Here is a 17,620-nt window from a genome sequence, read left to right as displayed (position 1 = left end):
AGGCCATTCAGGTTTATTACTTTTCCAGCCAGCCCCACATACCTTTCGGCTCTCGTTCTCTTGTACCCTTTTTCTATATGAGAAATAAAGTTGTGAAAAGGAATTATCAACAGAATTTAAGGCAGAAAAACTGGGACCATTCAACTAGCATGAATGACAAGAAATCTAAATTCCACTCAGCCAACTATTAAGTGTTTGGCAATTCAGTATGAAATTGATCAGCAGCTTGAAAAGATGACATGAGGGAGAATTGTTATTCAGCAGTAAAAGATGGGGAAACACAAGTACTACTACTACTACTACTACTACTACTTCACAATCACATACTGCAGATAAACTGATAATCTATACTTCTAAAACTGTACAACAATAGCCGTTTGAATAAAACATCAGTTCCTCTCTAGCTTCCTACTCTCAAGTTTCCACACTAACAGCATCTTGTTTTCATCTGGGAAGAGATGAAAATCAAATACTAACCATTGGAAGTAAAAGAAAGAAAGAAAGAAAAGAAAATAAGGAAGAAAAAAATAAATCAGCTTTGATTTGAGGACTGCTTTATTAGAGGTTGAGAGGTCTTGGCCATCTCCTCAGGCTGGCTCTTCACCTCCATTAGTAGTGCAACCACTTCCTTCATAGTGGGGCGTTCTGCTGGGGAAGAGTTCACACAAAACATAGCAATTCCTAGTGCTTGAAGCATCTCTTGCACCATTTGATCTGGTAGACCTTGGAGCTTTGTGTCTAGTATTGATACTGCTGGTTCAAAGCTTCCCATCTTTCTCTTCACCCACTCAACTATGTGTTGTCCATCTCCAACATGGGATTCAACAGCACTACGACCACTTAATATCTCTAGCAAAACCACTCCATAACTGTAGACATCACTCTTCTCTGTTATGTTCATGGAGTAGCCATACTCTGCAATGGTGATAAAACATGGTTAGAATTTAAACCGCAAGCAATAATAAATAACAAAACATGGATTTGGTGAGGTTAAAAAAAGTCAAATACATTTACCTGGGGCAATATAACCATAGGAACCAGCAACTCTGGACATTGCATGATGATAATTTGGTGAACTCATTAGCTTTGCAAGACCAAAATCTGCTAGATATGCCTCAAATTTGGAATCTAGAAGTATGTTATTGCACTTAACATCTCTGTGAATAATTGCAGGGACACAATCATGATGAAGATAAGCTAAACCCTGAGCTGATCCAACTGCAATCTTGTATCTAGTTTCCCAGTCTAAGTTCCTGCTCACTTGTAAAAGCTGTAGTAGATTACCATTTGGGATATAGTTATAGAGAAGAAGCTTAACACTCCTGTTAGAACAATAACCTAGGAGCCTCACAATATTCCTATGCCGAATGTACCCAAGAATCTGAATCTCTGCAGCAAAAGAATCAACCATTTCATCTTCTTTGTTTGTTTTCCAAAGCTTCTTCACTGCTATCAACTCCCCATTAGGCATCTCAGCCTTGTAAACAACACCAGAGCAACCCTTTCCAATCACATTTTCATCCTTCAAGCAATGCAAGATATTATCTATGCTGAAGTTCAGTTTTTGAAATGGTATGAAAGTCCAAGGATAAGAGAAATCCTCAGCTCCTGATGTGGAAGCTGATATCCCTAAAGTTTTTTCAACCTTATATCTGTGGTTCCGAGTTACTAGAATCCAGGATGCGATGACAATTATAGTAACCGAGGCTAGAACTATCATGATCAAAGCTATGGTTTTTGCAGATTTTAAACCATTTTTTCGAATCAGACTTGAAGAACATGTATTCCCATCATTGGACTGACATAGATGGGGGTTCGGAAGATAGGAACTAGAAGATATAGTTCTGAAGAATGGAGTTACTGGGATAGGACCTGAGAAGTTATTGCAGGAGATATTAAGGGAAGTAAGACTAGTGAGAGAACCCAAAACCTTAATTCCACCATGAAGCATGTTGTGAGAAAGATCAAGTGATTGTAACTGTGTCAAAGCAGACATTGAATCTGGAAGTTCTCCTGCAAATGCATTTGAGCTCAAGTCCAAACTGATGGTTAAGCTTGTAACATAACCAATCTCTGAGGGTATGCCACCAGAGAGGCTGTTGAAACTCAAATCAAGTAGAGTTAACTTCTGCAAATTCCTAATAGATTTTGGGATTGATCCTGTCAGTAAATTATTGTTGAGGATGAGTTTGTTCAAATAACTCAAGTTTCCAAAGCTCCAAGGAATTGCACCTGTCAAACTGTTTCGACTGAGATCAAGCTGCTCCAAGTTTTCAAGTTCCCCAATCATGGATGGAATTTCCCCAGTTAGGTAATTGTTGTGCACATCTAAAAGCTCAAGAACTGTGATGTTGGCTATCTCCACTGGTAAGCTTCCAGAGAAATTATTCATGTACAAGTCAAGAAACACCAGATTCTGCAATTGGCCTATCTCTTTAGGAATCTGTCCTGAAAGCTGGTTTTCTCCAACCCTCAGCCTCACCAAAGATTGGCAATTTGCAACACTTGGTGGCAACCTTCCTGTTAAAGAGTTCCCAAGAAGCAGAAGCTTACTCAGCTTCTTCAAGCTGAAAATTTCTTCTGGAATAGAACCTGTTAGCTTGTTCCTTGAAAGGTCAAGTGCATATAGTTCTGTGCAGTTTCCAAAAGAGGATGGTATGGTTCCAGAGACTAAATTACCCCACAAGAAAAAACTCTGCAAAAACTTCAAATTGCCAACCTGCCATGGAATTGTACCTGATAATTGATTCTTGTCAAGCTGAACAGTGGCAAGGCTCGTGCAGTTGCTCAATTGCCATGGTATTTTACCTGTGAGAGAATTGTCTGATAGATGCAGCTGTTCCAGAACCACTAGCTTCCCAAAGTCCCCAGGTATTTCACCAGAGAGGTCATTAGAAGAGACATCAAATATAACAAGTGATGAACAGTTAGAAAGCTCAGCTGGGATTGGCCCAGACAATGCATTGCCCCAAAGAAGCAAGCTAGTAAGCTTTTGCAACTTACTCAATTGAGGAGGGATAGAGCCAGTGAAGTTATTCATGTGTATATACAGATTTCTCAACTCGGAACACAACCCAAGTTCTGGTGGTATTGAACCAGAAATTGCAGTATCATAAAGAGCTAACGTTTGGAGATTGACCAAGTTACCAAATGAAGAGGGAATGACACCAGAAAGTCCAGTGGCAGCTGCACCAAATGTGGTGAGATTGGTGAGTAGGCCTAACTGTGATGGGATTTGTCCTGTGAGATGTGGATTACCCCCTATCCGAAACTGCTGCAGTGATGTCAAAGAGCCAAACTGTGATGGGATTGACCCGTTTAGAAGATTGTCTTGGAGGCAAAGAACTTCAAGTGAAGTAAGATTAGCAAGATTTTGAGGAATGCTTCCGGTGAATCTGTTGGAGTTCAAGAAAAGGAATTGAAGTGAAGAGAGCCTTCCAAGTTCAGCGGGAATGGAACCAGTGAGAGAGTTTGAGGAGAGATCAAGCAGTTGAAGATGGGAGAGCTGACCAAAAGAGAGTGGAATGGAGCCAGAGACATTGGTGGAAGACAGATTGAGAAGTTGCAGCATTGATAAAGAGGAAAGCTGAGGAGGCAAAGAGGAAAGATTGAGAAAAGTATCTGGAATAGAAAGGGAAATGACTCTACCTTGTGGGGAGCAAGTAATGCCCTTCCATGAACAAGGTGTGGAGCTTGATGGGTTCCATGAGGAGAGAACAGAAGGTGAAGATTTTGCAGCAGGGCCAGCAACAGACAAAAGAGAAAGAAGAGCTTGTCCATCAGGTGAGAGGCAAGTGACTTCTATCTTTGTAAGGGTGAGGCAGAAGAAGAGTAAGGAAAATAACAAAGTGGTGACACTATGGGGAACAATATTTTCCATTTGGATTGTGAAAATGGCTTGGTGTTGGAGGTTAAGAACTGGTCTAATGAATGTTGGTTTTAAGGTCACTATGTCAGTCTTCCACCTATTGAAGATGGTGCTGAAGCTGAAGCTGAAGCTGAAGCGGATAAAAGTCCACTCTAGGAGACCACATGCATGTGAAAGAGGTTTGCAAATGAGGTAAGATGCTTGAGTTTCACACTAACGTTTTCAATGTTAGCATGTGAAACAAAAGAGTCTATGTCATGTATCTTTAAGAAGGAAGATTATACAGTCAAAAGGAAAGGACAGTGAATAGTGTTACCTATTTCTCCAACTTAACAGAAAGTACCTCTACTCTCTCAGCTACCAAATTGCAGAGCCAAAGCCAGGCTTCTGATGATGCTGACTATTGGTGAATGCACCATTAATTGTTTTCATGATTCGCGTGACTGCTTAAGATAATAATGAGTTTAGCTCACCGGTGGTAGTGTGGTGGCTGAGCTTTTTTGAGTTCAAAGCACTTTGAAAACCTCCCCTCCCAGTTTTCTCTCTTGTGCATTTAAATACTAAGGCTTTGTTTTTATTTCATTGATTTGGCTGCATTAGTATCTGTGTACATGTACCAAATTAACCTCCATTATTTATATCAGCAAGTGGAGGAGGGAGTATGAATGAAAAAATATATCATATAAAAAATAAAAAATAAAGACATGTACAGTGATGAGTGAAAATCCGTGTAGCCTAAGAGAGCAATGTCGGTGAAAATAAACAGTCCTCATAAATAATGTGTCTATAATGACAAAATGCCCTTACATTTGTAAGTATTTATCAAAGTCCTATGAAATGTAAAATGGTACTTGCATCAATTGTGGATAAGTTTTCACTATCTCAAAATCCTTCTGATTGGGACAATGCAAGAGATTCAGAGCTGTGTGTTTATGTGCAAATATGTCCATGGAGTTGGGATAGCACACAATGTAAGAGATTGCCTTATTGGGAACACAAAGAGCACTTTGATGATAATATAAGGAGTGTGGCAGCTTGGGAGATTGTGAAAGGTTAAAGGGTTGGAGTAAGCAAAACAATTTCAATGTCTTTTCCTTTGCATAAACTAAGCATCCTTAAACGTGGCCTTAGTTTTAAGCAAGTGTTATTTTATTTTATTTTATTTTAAAAAAAAGGACATGGAGTAGTGTAAGGTGGCGTAGTTATAGAGGAATTCCTATAGGAGGAAGGGTGGAGTTGAGAGGGACAAAATTGATTGTGTAAATTTTGTAAGTTTTACTTTGTTTGTTTATACTTTTTAACTGAGTGATTACTGTTTTCAGGGTTAAATTAAAAAAGGCTAGAGTGATTTGGTTACCGAGGAAGAGGAGGTGGGTTTGTTTTGGGAGTGGAGCAAAAGAAAATTGCATGTCACATGACAGAGAGAAGGTTTTGGAATAAATTAGGGCACAGGTAACGAATAGGGTTTTTATTAAGGTTTAGGTTTTGACTGTTTTCTTGCAATTTAGCTACACGAGGCTTATCTCTCATAAATGTCACAAAATTTTAGAATTGAGAACCTTTTTAGTGATGGTACCTATGGTATTCCCAGACTTTTTTTTGAAAATTTCAAATTGTTGTTCATTTATTTCGCATTTTTGAGTAAAGCCTGGGTTTTTATGTTTTGTTATGAAAACGGAGGGTTTTTTTTTTCAATGAAAAATAAAATAAAGAAAATAGGTAGAAACATTAAACAAGAGTATATTGGACCACTGTTACTCGTGAGAGTAGAGCCGTCAAAACGGGTCAGCCCGGCCCTAACCAGTGCGGGCCAGGGCCAAAAAGCCCACATATTAAACAGCCTGCACGGGCCAAAAAATTATATAACCTCACAGGTTAGGGCCAACCCGCAGGCCAAAAATCAATTTTATTCATGATACTAATATACAAGTTTGAAAATGTTACGGATCAATTTAGAGGTCACTTACTGATAGACCTGTCAAAACGGGCCAAAGCTCAAGGGCCAGCCCTTCACCCTCATTTTCCAGCCCTACTTTTTTTAAGCCCATATTTAGTAGGGTTATTTTTCACCCTAACCCCAATAACCCTCATCTCTTTGGAGTTAACCCACTAACCCTATGGGCCAGCCCGATGCTTTTTCCTCTGAAACCCTAAATATCCAATTTCTTTTTCTAGTCGCGGTTTTCTTCTTCAATTAATCGTTGTTGCTGGGTTTGAACTCGATTTAGGGTTTGAAGATCCCTTAGAAGCTGCCATTGGCGTCGATTTCCCTTGGGGTTTGAGCCCGAAATTAGTTGCTAAGAGACCATCGAAATCGTTCATGGTGTGAGAAGTTGATAATGAAAAGAGAGGATCCATAAGAGAATTGAACGATGAAAAGCTATGCTTACGAGAGATAGATTTGGTGAGTGATGGTATCCTCCTTCTACGGTGGATCCGCGGTGAGGTGAGACCGTGAGAGGATACACTGAATGGTGGAATCTGAACTGTACACCCCTTTAATTTTTTTAATTTTTTAATTATTTTAAATTTTTTTCCTTCTGCTTGTTCTTGCCTTGTACTACTGGTTAGGCCTTATTGCTTCCTTTGTATATTTACTAATTCCATTCCCCTATTTTGTGTTTGTTACATTGGCTTTCTTTTCCCTTAGTGTTTTGTTACATGGGTTGGGTTGGGTTCTGTGATGTGATGTGACTCTGATTATTAAAAAAAAATAAAAAAATTCATATGGGTGCTTTGATTTTCAAATAATTTGTACTTGGTCATTTGAAATGTAAGCATTTTAGTTTCTGATTTAAATCATGTCATGCTAGTTCCTACCATAAATGAGTTTGAGAAGTCTAAGGATTAAATTGTAATAATGTAAATTAATGACTGAATTATAAGTAAGATAGATTTTCAGTCAGGGATCGAAATCAAATCACTAGTTTACTACTTATTCTTCTTGTGTCGTCTTACTCATCTCTGCTCTGTGGCAGGGTTACATAGTCCTTAATAGACCATGGGCATTTGTACAAGTGGCTTCAACAAGCAGATATCAAAGAAGAGTATGAGATGATTAACTTTAAATTTCTATATTCAAAACTTGGGAATCATTTTTTATCTTCTGGATTTTGGTTTTGACTTCTGTTAGTGCTATATGTATTGCATATCAGTTACATATTGCAATCACCCTCTTTAGGAATCTATTATAATGCACGCATGTGGTTGGAAAGAATAGATTGATTAACCATATGTTGTGCAGATTAGGAGGTGTACCTCCCATGTAACTATAATTCTAAATATACTCATTATGTTATGTTTTGAAACAGAATTAAAGCTTCAAAATTAATAATTGTGATTACTCTAATTGCACATACCAAAATAAAGATAAGAGCTTATGTTACCATACTCTTTCAGAAATAATAATATTGGTGTTGCCATTGATCTTAGGTTATAATATATGTTCTTATAAATTACTCTCAAAAAAGAACTTGTTAATTGTCTTTTAATTAGTTGGACTGTTGGTACCATAATTTGTTACTGGTGAATGCTATAAGATTCGAAATGAGCCCTGAGGATCCTAAGGAAGAAGACAACATGGATCACTTTTTCCTTTTGTTTAGCAAATTGGATTTCCCATGTTTCCTTGCCAAGAATTCACATCCACGCTTAGCAAACTATAAATTCTATATGTTTAAACCGCTGTCTAGTGTAAAGATTTTTACCCTAGTCTCCGTACTATTACTTAATGATAGCGGTCCAAACTAACAATATTTGACATAACATTTATTTTTTAGGCTTTTGATAGAGTAGTTTGAATTAGAATCTTGAAACTTTCCCCTTCTGTTTATTTGTCCTCCTAATTTTTTCCCTATTAAATTTTTCTCTCACTAAACTAAATTTTGCTGTATTTTTTTTTTCTTCAGCCATCTGAAACTTGCAACCTTGGTAACTCATTGATTGGTAGTAGAATAAAAGTTTGGTGGCCCTTGGGTAAGATGTAAGTATTTTAGTAGCACTATTTTATAATTTATTTCTATCTCTGTATTCCTTTGTTGCCAATTTTAAGTGAGTACTATGAACTTGCCAATTTTAAGGCTACTATGAACTTGCCAATTTTAAGTGAGTACTATAAACTCATATGAAATGCAATTCCAAATAGCTCCAAAAGCCTAACCGGAATGGAATTAGTAAATATACAAAGGAAGCAATAAGGCCTAACCGGTAGTACAAAGCAAGAGCAAGCAGAAGGAAAAAAAATTAAAATAATTAAAAAAACTAAAAAAATTAAAGGGGTGCACGGTTCAGATTTCACCATTCCGTGTATCCTCTCACCGTCTCACCTCACCGCGGATCCACCGTAGAAGGAGGATACCATCACTCACCAGATCTCTCTCTCGTAAGCATAGCTTTTCATCGTTCAATTCTCTTGTGGATCCTCTCTTTTCATTATCAAATTCTCACACCATGAACGATTTCGATGGTCTCTTAGCAACCGATTTCGGGCTCAAACCCCAAGGGAAATCGACGTCAATGGCAGCTTCCAAGGGATCTTCAAACCCTAAATCGAGTTCAAACCCAGCAACAATGATTAATTGAAGAACAAAACCGCGACTAGAAAAAGAAATTAGATATTTAGGGTTTCAAAGGAAAAAGCATCGGGCTGACCCATAGGGTTAGTGGGTTAACCCCAAAGAGATGAGGGTCATTGGGGTTAGGGTCAAAAATAACCCTACTAAATATGGGCTGAAAAAAAGAGGGACTGGAAAATGAGGGTGAAGGGCTGAACCTTGGGCTTTGGCCCGTTTTAACAGGTCTAGGTAAGACTAATCTCCCTTTTAAGATAGACGATTTCCTTCTGTCTTCCGAAGAATACCAATAGTATATGAAAAGATGCAAATGATGGTATTATACTACTATTCTGAGAGCATTATTTGTGTGTTCTATGCGTCCCAAAAAATTTGGTGGGATAGAGGAGAGAGAAAAAAAAATAGCTTGAGAAGAGAGGAGAGAGAAAAATAAAAAAAAAATGGTTGAGGTGTCACTTCCCTAATGGGAGGACAATCAAAGACCCGAATCACTCTAAATTTTTCCTTATTCCATATTTTAATTATGGGTTTTCATTTTATCCTTTAACATAACACAACAAACTTTCCTACTCTCATAACATTTTGTGGGGCCCACACTTTTTAAAACAAAAAAATAAATAAAAAATTAAGGCACGCAAAATGAATCTCTATAACATTACACAATCACTTTTCCTACAACATAACTCTTATAAAAACCCTTTAATTATACACGGACAAAAATAGCTATTCATTCTTAAAGAATTGAGCACGGTCATGCATTAAATTCTTACAAAGTATAATGAATGGTTTCTTTCGTTTTCGTATATATTTTTATTAATTTGGCGTTACTAGGCTTTGGTGGTATGTGGGACTGTGAGTTATGTAATATTCCAGTATATTAACTATTAATTCAATTAATTATGATTAGAAAAATAGTAGAAAATTGTTTGAAGAAACTGCATCATATGCGTAAGAAGATGAGACTAGGTGCAAAATATTTTTAACCATATATTTTCCACTAGAAATGCATAGAGGTGATTGAAGTGCCCATTTTGCATTTCTTAAGGTAAAAGTATCATTAACTCCGTGGTGTTTGGATTGGTCTTAGCAAGCAATATGGTATAATTATTTGTGAGAAATAATTCTATTAATGTGCATGTCCCTCCTGTAGCGTATGGTGTAAACCAAGATCTTGATATTTTACGTATATCGATCATAATTACATCTCATACATAATCAAACTAAAAAAAAATACACATATCGTCTTCTTTTCCCCTTTTTTTGGGCTATGCATTCCGAGGAGCAAAGAGTCACTTGAAAAAAGATTCGAAGTTTACTTTAATGCGCCGCTACATGTACAACAAAGTAGTATTGGTTAACAGTTTTTGTGTATAAAAATAGTTTACTATATATTACTTTGTAGAATTGCATTATGATTAATAATGGTGGATATAACTCATGGCTATAAAAAATTTGTTAATCGAGTTATGTGGCATATTTTGATTAGACACGAGTGAATCAATTAAGATAAGAAGCTGGACTTAAAAGCAACCAAAGACAAACCTAGGCCTCTGCACTCTGCAGTGAACTACAGAGGGAACATGTATCTATTATTTTATTAGCTTTGTTTTTAGAAAAATCGATTCTTTATTTTAGTATAACTTTGATTTTGTTTCCACGTAAACATCTTTATACTAAGAGTCTGTTTAGATGAGTTTTTTTTTTTTTTTAAAAGTTGCATTTTAAAAAAAAAAAAAGCACTTTTCATTTTTAGTTTGTTTGGATGTCAAGTCGTGAAAAAAGTCAAAAATTTATTTTTTCCAGAAGCTAAAAATTTTAACTTTTAAGAAAAGTAAAAATCAACAGCCAAATATTTTTATAAAAATATAAATAGTTTTAACTTTTATAAAAAACACTTCTAAAATAAAAAAGAGATAAAAATTATTTTTTTAAGAAACTCAAACGCACTCTAAGAAATGCACAAACGTAATAGATAAACAACTAGAGGATGGAACACTGGGGTAGGTAACACAATGGGTATTGGTTTCCCTTGTTTTCTGGGGTCCTACTTTATATATATATATATATTGAACTTCAAAAGAAAAGAAAAAAGAAAAATAGGATATATGCTATGTACTTCCTCCGTATGAGTATTATACCAAAGAAATAATTTTGAATTCTCATGATTCTTACTTTAAGCTTGTATTCTGATCATACTTGAGTTCATAGAGCCCCAAACCCTATGATGGCTATAGGAGGTGCCAATTATCGCTCTGAGATTCTTTTAGGATCAATTCTCTCTTATTAATTAAATAATTTGTCTCTGTCTTGCAGCTGCTTAATTAAACAATGAGAGTTGTAGTAGGGATACCAAAAAAAAATAAAATACAATGAGAGTTGTGATTTCAAATACAAAAAAGTAAGGAAATTCAAAAGAAGAGGACAAATTAAGGAGATCGACTTAAGCCGCAGTTCCTAAATATACGTGTAAAACAAACAATTATAGTATCTTAATATTGATGTGTGCGGCTAACAGAGAATTCAACTTACTAGTGTTGTAAAGACTTTTTTGACTTCTGAGTTTTATGATGATCTTGTGTCACGTCTTAAGATATGAAATTGTGAGAATATATATATGATTTTGAATAAATCTGTGAAAACTTCAAAAACAAATGTTCATCTTGAAGATGAATAAATATAGAATCAGAACAAGTTTTATGTTAAGTAGTTAGAATTAGGTTAGTGGTGAGAGAGTTAAGTAAACTATAAAAAGTTAGTAGATTTAAAATTGAATTATATCATTTGCATATTATTTTTTTTGGTATGCTATATCATTTGCATATTAACTAGCAATATGCGTTTGTTAATTCATATTTTATTTTTTTGTTAAATATAATGAATAATAATAAAAATAATTTAAAGTAAATTATAATTATGTATTTTTACTATTGATTCAAGTGGCACGTAAGAGGTTTTGAGTTCAAATTATTAAGAAGAAATTAAAAAAAAAATTAAATTAAGAGTAAAACTTGGACTCCAAAGTAGGGGGGGAAAATAGTCTAACTTATACATTTGTTATCTTCATGAAGAAGTCTGATAAGAAAGACGTTAGGCAATAAAATGTTTATATATTGTGTAATGTAACTATAGTAAAAATTGAAATATCGTAACTGATTACGATATGATTTACGTTAAATTTTTCTTCTGCTTACAAGATTGTTCACATATGTCTTATACATTTCTATAATTATTACTCTTTTCATATTGTTGTCTTTCATTTAATTTTAAAATTAAATCCCGATACATTATTTTATCATTTACAGTTTCTTAAAAAAAAAAAACACAAACACAAATAGTAAAAATCAATATATTTTTATTTATTATTTTGATCTTTCCCTTTTTTTGTAATTCTTATATTTCTTCCACCACTTTTTTTTTTCCTTATCATATTTCTCTTTGTAAAAATATTTTAAATTTGTCCACTCATTTTCTAATTAATACTTTATGAGCATAGACATTTCGTGCACTTTCGAGTAAATTAACAAAAAAAATTGAGAAAATTCAAAATTCCAATATCGTGCTAGTGACTATAGGAATTAATTAATTCATTTATATGCATCAGGTCAATATACCATGTTTAACATTGTCGAAAGATAAACTTATTCTCAATTGACGTAAATGTTAACTTGTCTGTAAATAAATTGTCAAACAGACTCTCCTAACCAAAAAAATGATTTATTTTTTTGGCACATTGACCGTGATTTACGTGATTGGTAAGTTTAAAGAATTAATCAGAATGCTTCACAAAAATATATAAATAAATATAAAATTAATGAAATAGTTTAGAATATTGAAATTGTGAGGAAAAAAAAATTGGAATGCTATTTAGCCCATGACTTTAATGGACTCAGGCAGATGAATTGTATCTTATAGTTTTATAACTAAGCCCAACTTTCAAAATTGGTGGGCTCATGGGTTGTGCCCCATTCAGATGGCTTTTTGTATAGTATAATGCTTCTTTTAATTCATGCTATAATGAAAAAAAAAAAAAACATTTCACATTATTTATTCTTCTTTTGTCCTGAAGAATTTCAATATTGTATTTATTTTCTTACATATATTTGTTATATAATTTATAATATTTGAAGTTATAAATGTAAGTAAATAAGTAAAATAATTTTCTCACAAAAATGCACGGTACACTCTCTCTAACTTATCTCCACTCTTTTCTATTTATTTTTTTAATAGTTTGTAAGCACATAGCTTGCAAATAATGATGAATTGTTTTTTCTCAATCACCTATAAAATAACTCACAATTACAGTCATACAATCACATTTAATTATTCCCATAATTAAGTCAATCAATCTCAATTATTCTAATAATTAAGTCCATCTCACCAATCATTCTCATGATTAAATTTGATCTCATAACTAAGACATCAAACTAAGAAAGCAGATAATCACTTGGAATTTTAACATGTTGCTCAAATCATTTGAAATTGACAATAGTACTGGGTGAAATCAACACTTGTAAGTGTATGAGTGTGATCCATGAGCTCCATTTGCCTTTTGGGAATTCACGGGAGAAGAAAGATATGTTTTGAAGTTATGTCATCTCAATCAACCTAATTTACATGATAATGCTTGCCCTGGTTTTATCCAATCAATTTTAGTGTGAATATGAGTGTAGAGGGCTGATTCTTTACGTGCATCATGAAAGGTTCCAATTTTGGTGTTGAATTGGAAATCATGTAAGTATATTAAGGAAAAAGATATTTTTAGATAGGCAACTCAACAAAGTTTGTATTATGGTCGTTTCTTCCGTCATAGATTACCAACACCAACATGGTTGGTTTCCTACCGTGGCGGACCCAGAAAAAAAAAATTATGTATGCACACTTAAGGTAGGGGTTTGGAGGCAACGCCCTCGAAGATTTTTTTTAAAGAACATTTTAAATGTATTAATTGTAAGGGTTAATTGATCAAAAATCAACCTCTATCGATGTCTATTTGATCCAAAGTTGATCATTTTTTTTTTTTGGTATCCCCATTCAACCTTCTCCGGGCACCATGCCCTCGGGGTACGGCCCGTTTGGGCTAGCCCCTCATTGTAACAGTGGGTGCACTAAGCTTCGCAACCGGAGAAATGACGAGACTAATCCTCCAACCAAAGATTTTTGGCTTATCTTCTGGCCCCCAAAGATTTTTCAAGAAACTGCTTGAGGCAGGGTTTGATCCTTGCACCAAGCAATCCCTTGGGAGCTCAGCTGCCAACTGAGCTACCCTTGGGGGTTAAGTTGATCATTTTTGCTTCACAAAAAAATGTGAAAAATCCCATGCGATTCTCCTCCACTTGATGAAGATTGAATTTCAGGAATCATTGATGTCCATTAAGGTTTAGAGCTAATAAGGTTTATGTTTAAAAAAAAAAAGAGACAAAGCAATGAGGTAAGGTTTAAGCTTTAAGCTTTTAATTATATGAGTTAGTTGGGTTGACTTGGGCCTATTTTTACTCTCTCTTTTTTCAATCTTCTTAATATTTTTTTTTTTACTTGACCTAAATCATTCATTCTTTTAAAAAAAAATTCTCAAATTTTTGTTTCTGCATGTGCAGACACATGCAACAACACCGGTCCGCGAGTGGTTTCCAACATGGTTGGTTTTGTGATTAGAGGCAATGTGAAAGGAATTCGTTAGACTCATGAGTCGTGCCTTACTTCTACAACAAAATGAAAGGGTCATGATTGCCCAAGTGCCCGCTTTCAACAACAACAATATCTCAATTTCAATGCAATTGGATTATTCAAAATAATACTTACATATTACTACTCTATATATCACATCATATATGTATCAAGTAGTTAAATGTTCGAATAAGATTGATTACAATTCTCAAGACATTCTAATTACTTAAAGATTGATTACATAAAGATGGATTAATACATACAACAAAGTTGTTTAGATTTTTTACTTGACCGCGCTCTTTAACAAGGAATAATCCTTATTTTTAGTCTTTTAAGCCAGTTTTTTTTTTCCTATAAAGATACTAACATCTCTCTCTGAAACAACAACTACTGCAGTACTCATGCGATGCACGAAGAAAAAATATCTAAATTTTTGTCAGCGTCTATTATTGGTTAATCATTAAAAGAAAGAACCATATTAGTATTTTTTGTTAATTTGAGAGGTGAAAAAGCTAAAATACTCACATAAAAATTTGTTATTATCTACTACAAACAAAACTCTGCAATTAAGAAACATCAACTCTTACTTTTTTTTATGTGTCTTTATTACTTTTTTTATGCCAAAATTTGAACCCAATCTTTTATCTCAATGTCATTCTATTTGACAATGTTATTCCAACTAGTTTTTAACACACGTGTAGAGCACATGTGCATTTTCAATGTCTTAGTTCAACGAAAATATCTGAGAGGAGTCACATTCTTTGTTTTCTTATGGATTAACGAAACCTTCATACACTTTTACTTTTCAAGAAGCTTTATCTCACTCTTGCGATTTGGTCAAATTGTATTCAGAGTCTATTATTATTCTTTTTAACATATATTTTAAACAACTCCTCAATAACTATTGTGATATCATTTTCTTTGCTTAACTCCTTGAATTCTTTAAACAAGCCTACCATTGAGCATGAACCTTTCACCTTATATAAGGTTCTTCAATTAATTTGGTAGTTTTAATCAGCATCATCAATTGTCTTTTGTTGTAATTCTTGATACGAAGTGAATTCAACAACAGCAATCAAACGAGAAAAAACCAGAATCGTTGTTCTTATAGTATGAATTCCATTTTCACACCAAAGAGTCTTAATATTAGACAAATAAAACGGAGCATGCATTGAATGACGATAGTTAATTGGACAATTTTTTTCTCAAATTAAATGAGAAAGTATTTTATGACATAATCACATGACCCCACAGCTAAAAAAATAAAAATATTAACTCGAATTTCATGAAAAAAAATATTTCCCTAATTAATTTAGGTAACTAACAAAATTAAGTCAATTATGTTGAATTAATTAATTAAATATTTTAGGTCAATATCAATTCAATTATACTCACTGCACGGGAAAAAGGCAATTAAGTTAACTAGATCAAGAAAAGTATGATCAATACCATTGAGTATAAATTCTTTTTTTTTTGAAATATTTTAATCGGTTCATTGTTTCGCAACTAATCTGATTCGGGGCATATTTAGGATTAAAATTTTAAATCCCTTCCAAAGATGATACTGAAGATATTCGAATTGAGTATAAATTCTTGTACAATACAAGAATGACCCACACTTATACTGAGTTATCTGAGTATAATGTAAATATAATTTATAATGACCCACACTTAAACAAAAGAAACTAAAAATTATTTGAATTTTTCTTTAGTTTTTAAAACTAAAATGTAAATATAATTTTTATTTTTTATTTTTTTATACTGGAGGCATTATCAAATTTTTTTATTTTTTATTTTTATTGTAACGCACCCTCTGTACATTAAAAAGAGTAAATATCCAGCTTACAAAAAAAAAAACAGTAAATATCTTTTTTCGTCCTTAACAATTTTCACAAAGTCTCTTTTGGTCCCAACAATAAAAAAAGTTCATTTTGATCTTTAATTTACAAAAATACGACCATGTTTGTCCTTCCGTTAGTTGGCATCCAACAGCCCAACTAACGGAGCACAAGTGGAACGTTAGTTTGGAGCACACGTGGTTAGTTTGCTGATTCACATGACTCAGCAAACTAACGTTCCACGTGTACTCTATTAATTGAGCTGTGAGAAATCTACGCTATATTTTTTTTTTAAACGAAGGAACAAAATGAGCCTTTTTTTTATTGACGGCGACCAAAAGGTATTTAATCCATTAAAAATTGATTCTTGTATCAATATAACCTTTCCTTCCCTATGACATCTCCTTCTCTCTCTCTACCATTTCCATTTTCTCTCTAGGATGGCGGTTCCACCGGTGGTGAGGTTTCCGATCTTGACGACAGTGAGAGTGGTTGGTGTCGCAATCACTCTTGTTGTCCTCCCACGGGCTCTCCATTTCACGGTCAAAGATCTCTTCTGCAATGTAAGTCTCCTCACTGAATTCTTGTGGGTCATCATTCTTTTTGATTGATTAATATCTTTCTTGATTCAAATTTCTTTTCTTTTTCTTTTTTCGGATGATGGGTATGTGATCTTTTCTCAATCCTCTCCCTCTCTCTCTCTCTTTAACAAATACCATTTTTTGTTATGTCTATATTTTAGCTCCATTTTCTTTTTGTACATTTCTCTTGAATGTTTTATGTTTTGCATTTTCAACATCATGCGAACAAATATGCCATTCTAATGGCAGAGGCCGAATTAGAATGAAGACAGTTGATCCTTGTTCTGGTAAGATTGTTCGAGACAGCATAGATGGGCTAGCTGGTACCTTCAAAATGCTCATAACAACCTTTTATCAAAATATATCTGCTCAAGTCAAATAAACTTATTGTCTCAGATTCCATACAATGTTTCTTCTTACTATCCTTTTATTGTTTGTTAGTACTAACTCCTTTTATCTGTTTGTCATGGCAATGTGCAGGGATGCTTTCATATAAGACAAGATCAGGAACTAAAAACATCTAAAGAGAAGTTCATCTCTCATTACTATTTATTTCTCTCATTTTAATCTTAATTGGTCTCTGGGCTGCTTGGAAGTTTCACAATGACAAGGGCATTGACAATTTCTACAGCCTGCATTCATGGTTGGGCCTTTCTTGCCTTTTCCTATTCTTCATCCAGGTCTCTTTCTTATTGTAAATACATTTCATAAATTTTTTTTTTGGTACAAATTAAATTTCGTAACTTGTTCTGTTCTAATTGGGAACTTGGATTCCATCTATCTAATAAGATAAGATCATATCCCGTTATTCCAGTGAAGCACTGCTGTCAATTAATTGGGCATTTTGATTGTCATTTTGTAGAATACATCTGGACAGACTTTCAGGAGTGAAACAATTTCCTCTGAAGTCTTAGAAGTTGATCATATATCAGAGGAGCCATACCCCAAATGCCATGATGTGATAGCCAGCAGCAACTTAAAGGAAACTCTCATTGGATTGAATTCCAGTATGCATCCTCTCTGCAGAGATTCTATTGTTGCTGATATAAAGGGCATACAAGGCAAACCTGGGTTAAACCAGGCTAGGATAAATGCTAC

The 17,620-nt window shown here is 34.2% G+C and overlaps 1 protein-coding gene across 1 annotated transcript; it reads right to left on the bottom strand.

Moving 5' to 3' along the window:
• Positions 1 to 532: 532 nt before the first annotated feature.
• On the bottom strand, positions 533 to 3,586 carry LOC133291045 (LRR receptor-like serine/threonine-protein kinase RGI5). The gene is made up of 2 exons (XM_061489225.1): positions 1,015 to 3,586; positions 533 to 915 (listed from the first exon to the last, which is right to left on the bottom strand). The coding sequence occupies exons 1-2, from the start codon at positions 3,569 to 3,571 to the stop codon at positions 533 to 535; spliced, it is 2,940 nt and encodes a 979-aa protein (XP_061345209.1). The 5' UTR covers positions 3,572 to 3,586.
• Positions 3,587 to 17,620: the final 14,034 nt, after the last annotated feature.

The sequence above is a fragment of the Gastrolobium bilobum genome, unplaced genomic scaffold, assembly GCF_033153095.1.
Source record: "Gastrolobium bilobum isolate Gb01-03AN ecotype WA unplaced genomic scaffold, APGP_CSIRO_Gbil_v1 utg8260, whole genome shotgun sequence".
NCBI lineage: Eukaryota > Viridiplantae > Streptophyta > Magnoliopsida > Fabales > Fabaceae > Gastrolobium > Gastrolobium bilobum.
This window is presented reverse-complemented; position numbering and strand designations above follow the sequence as displayed.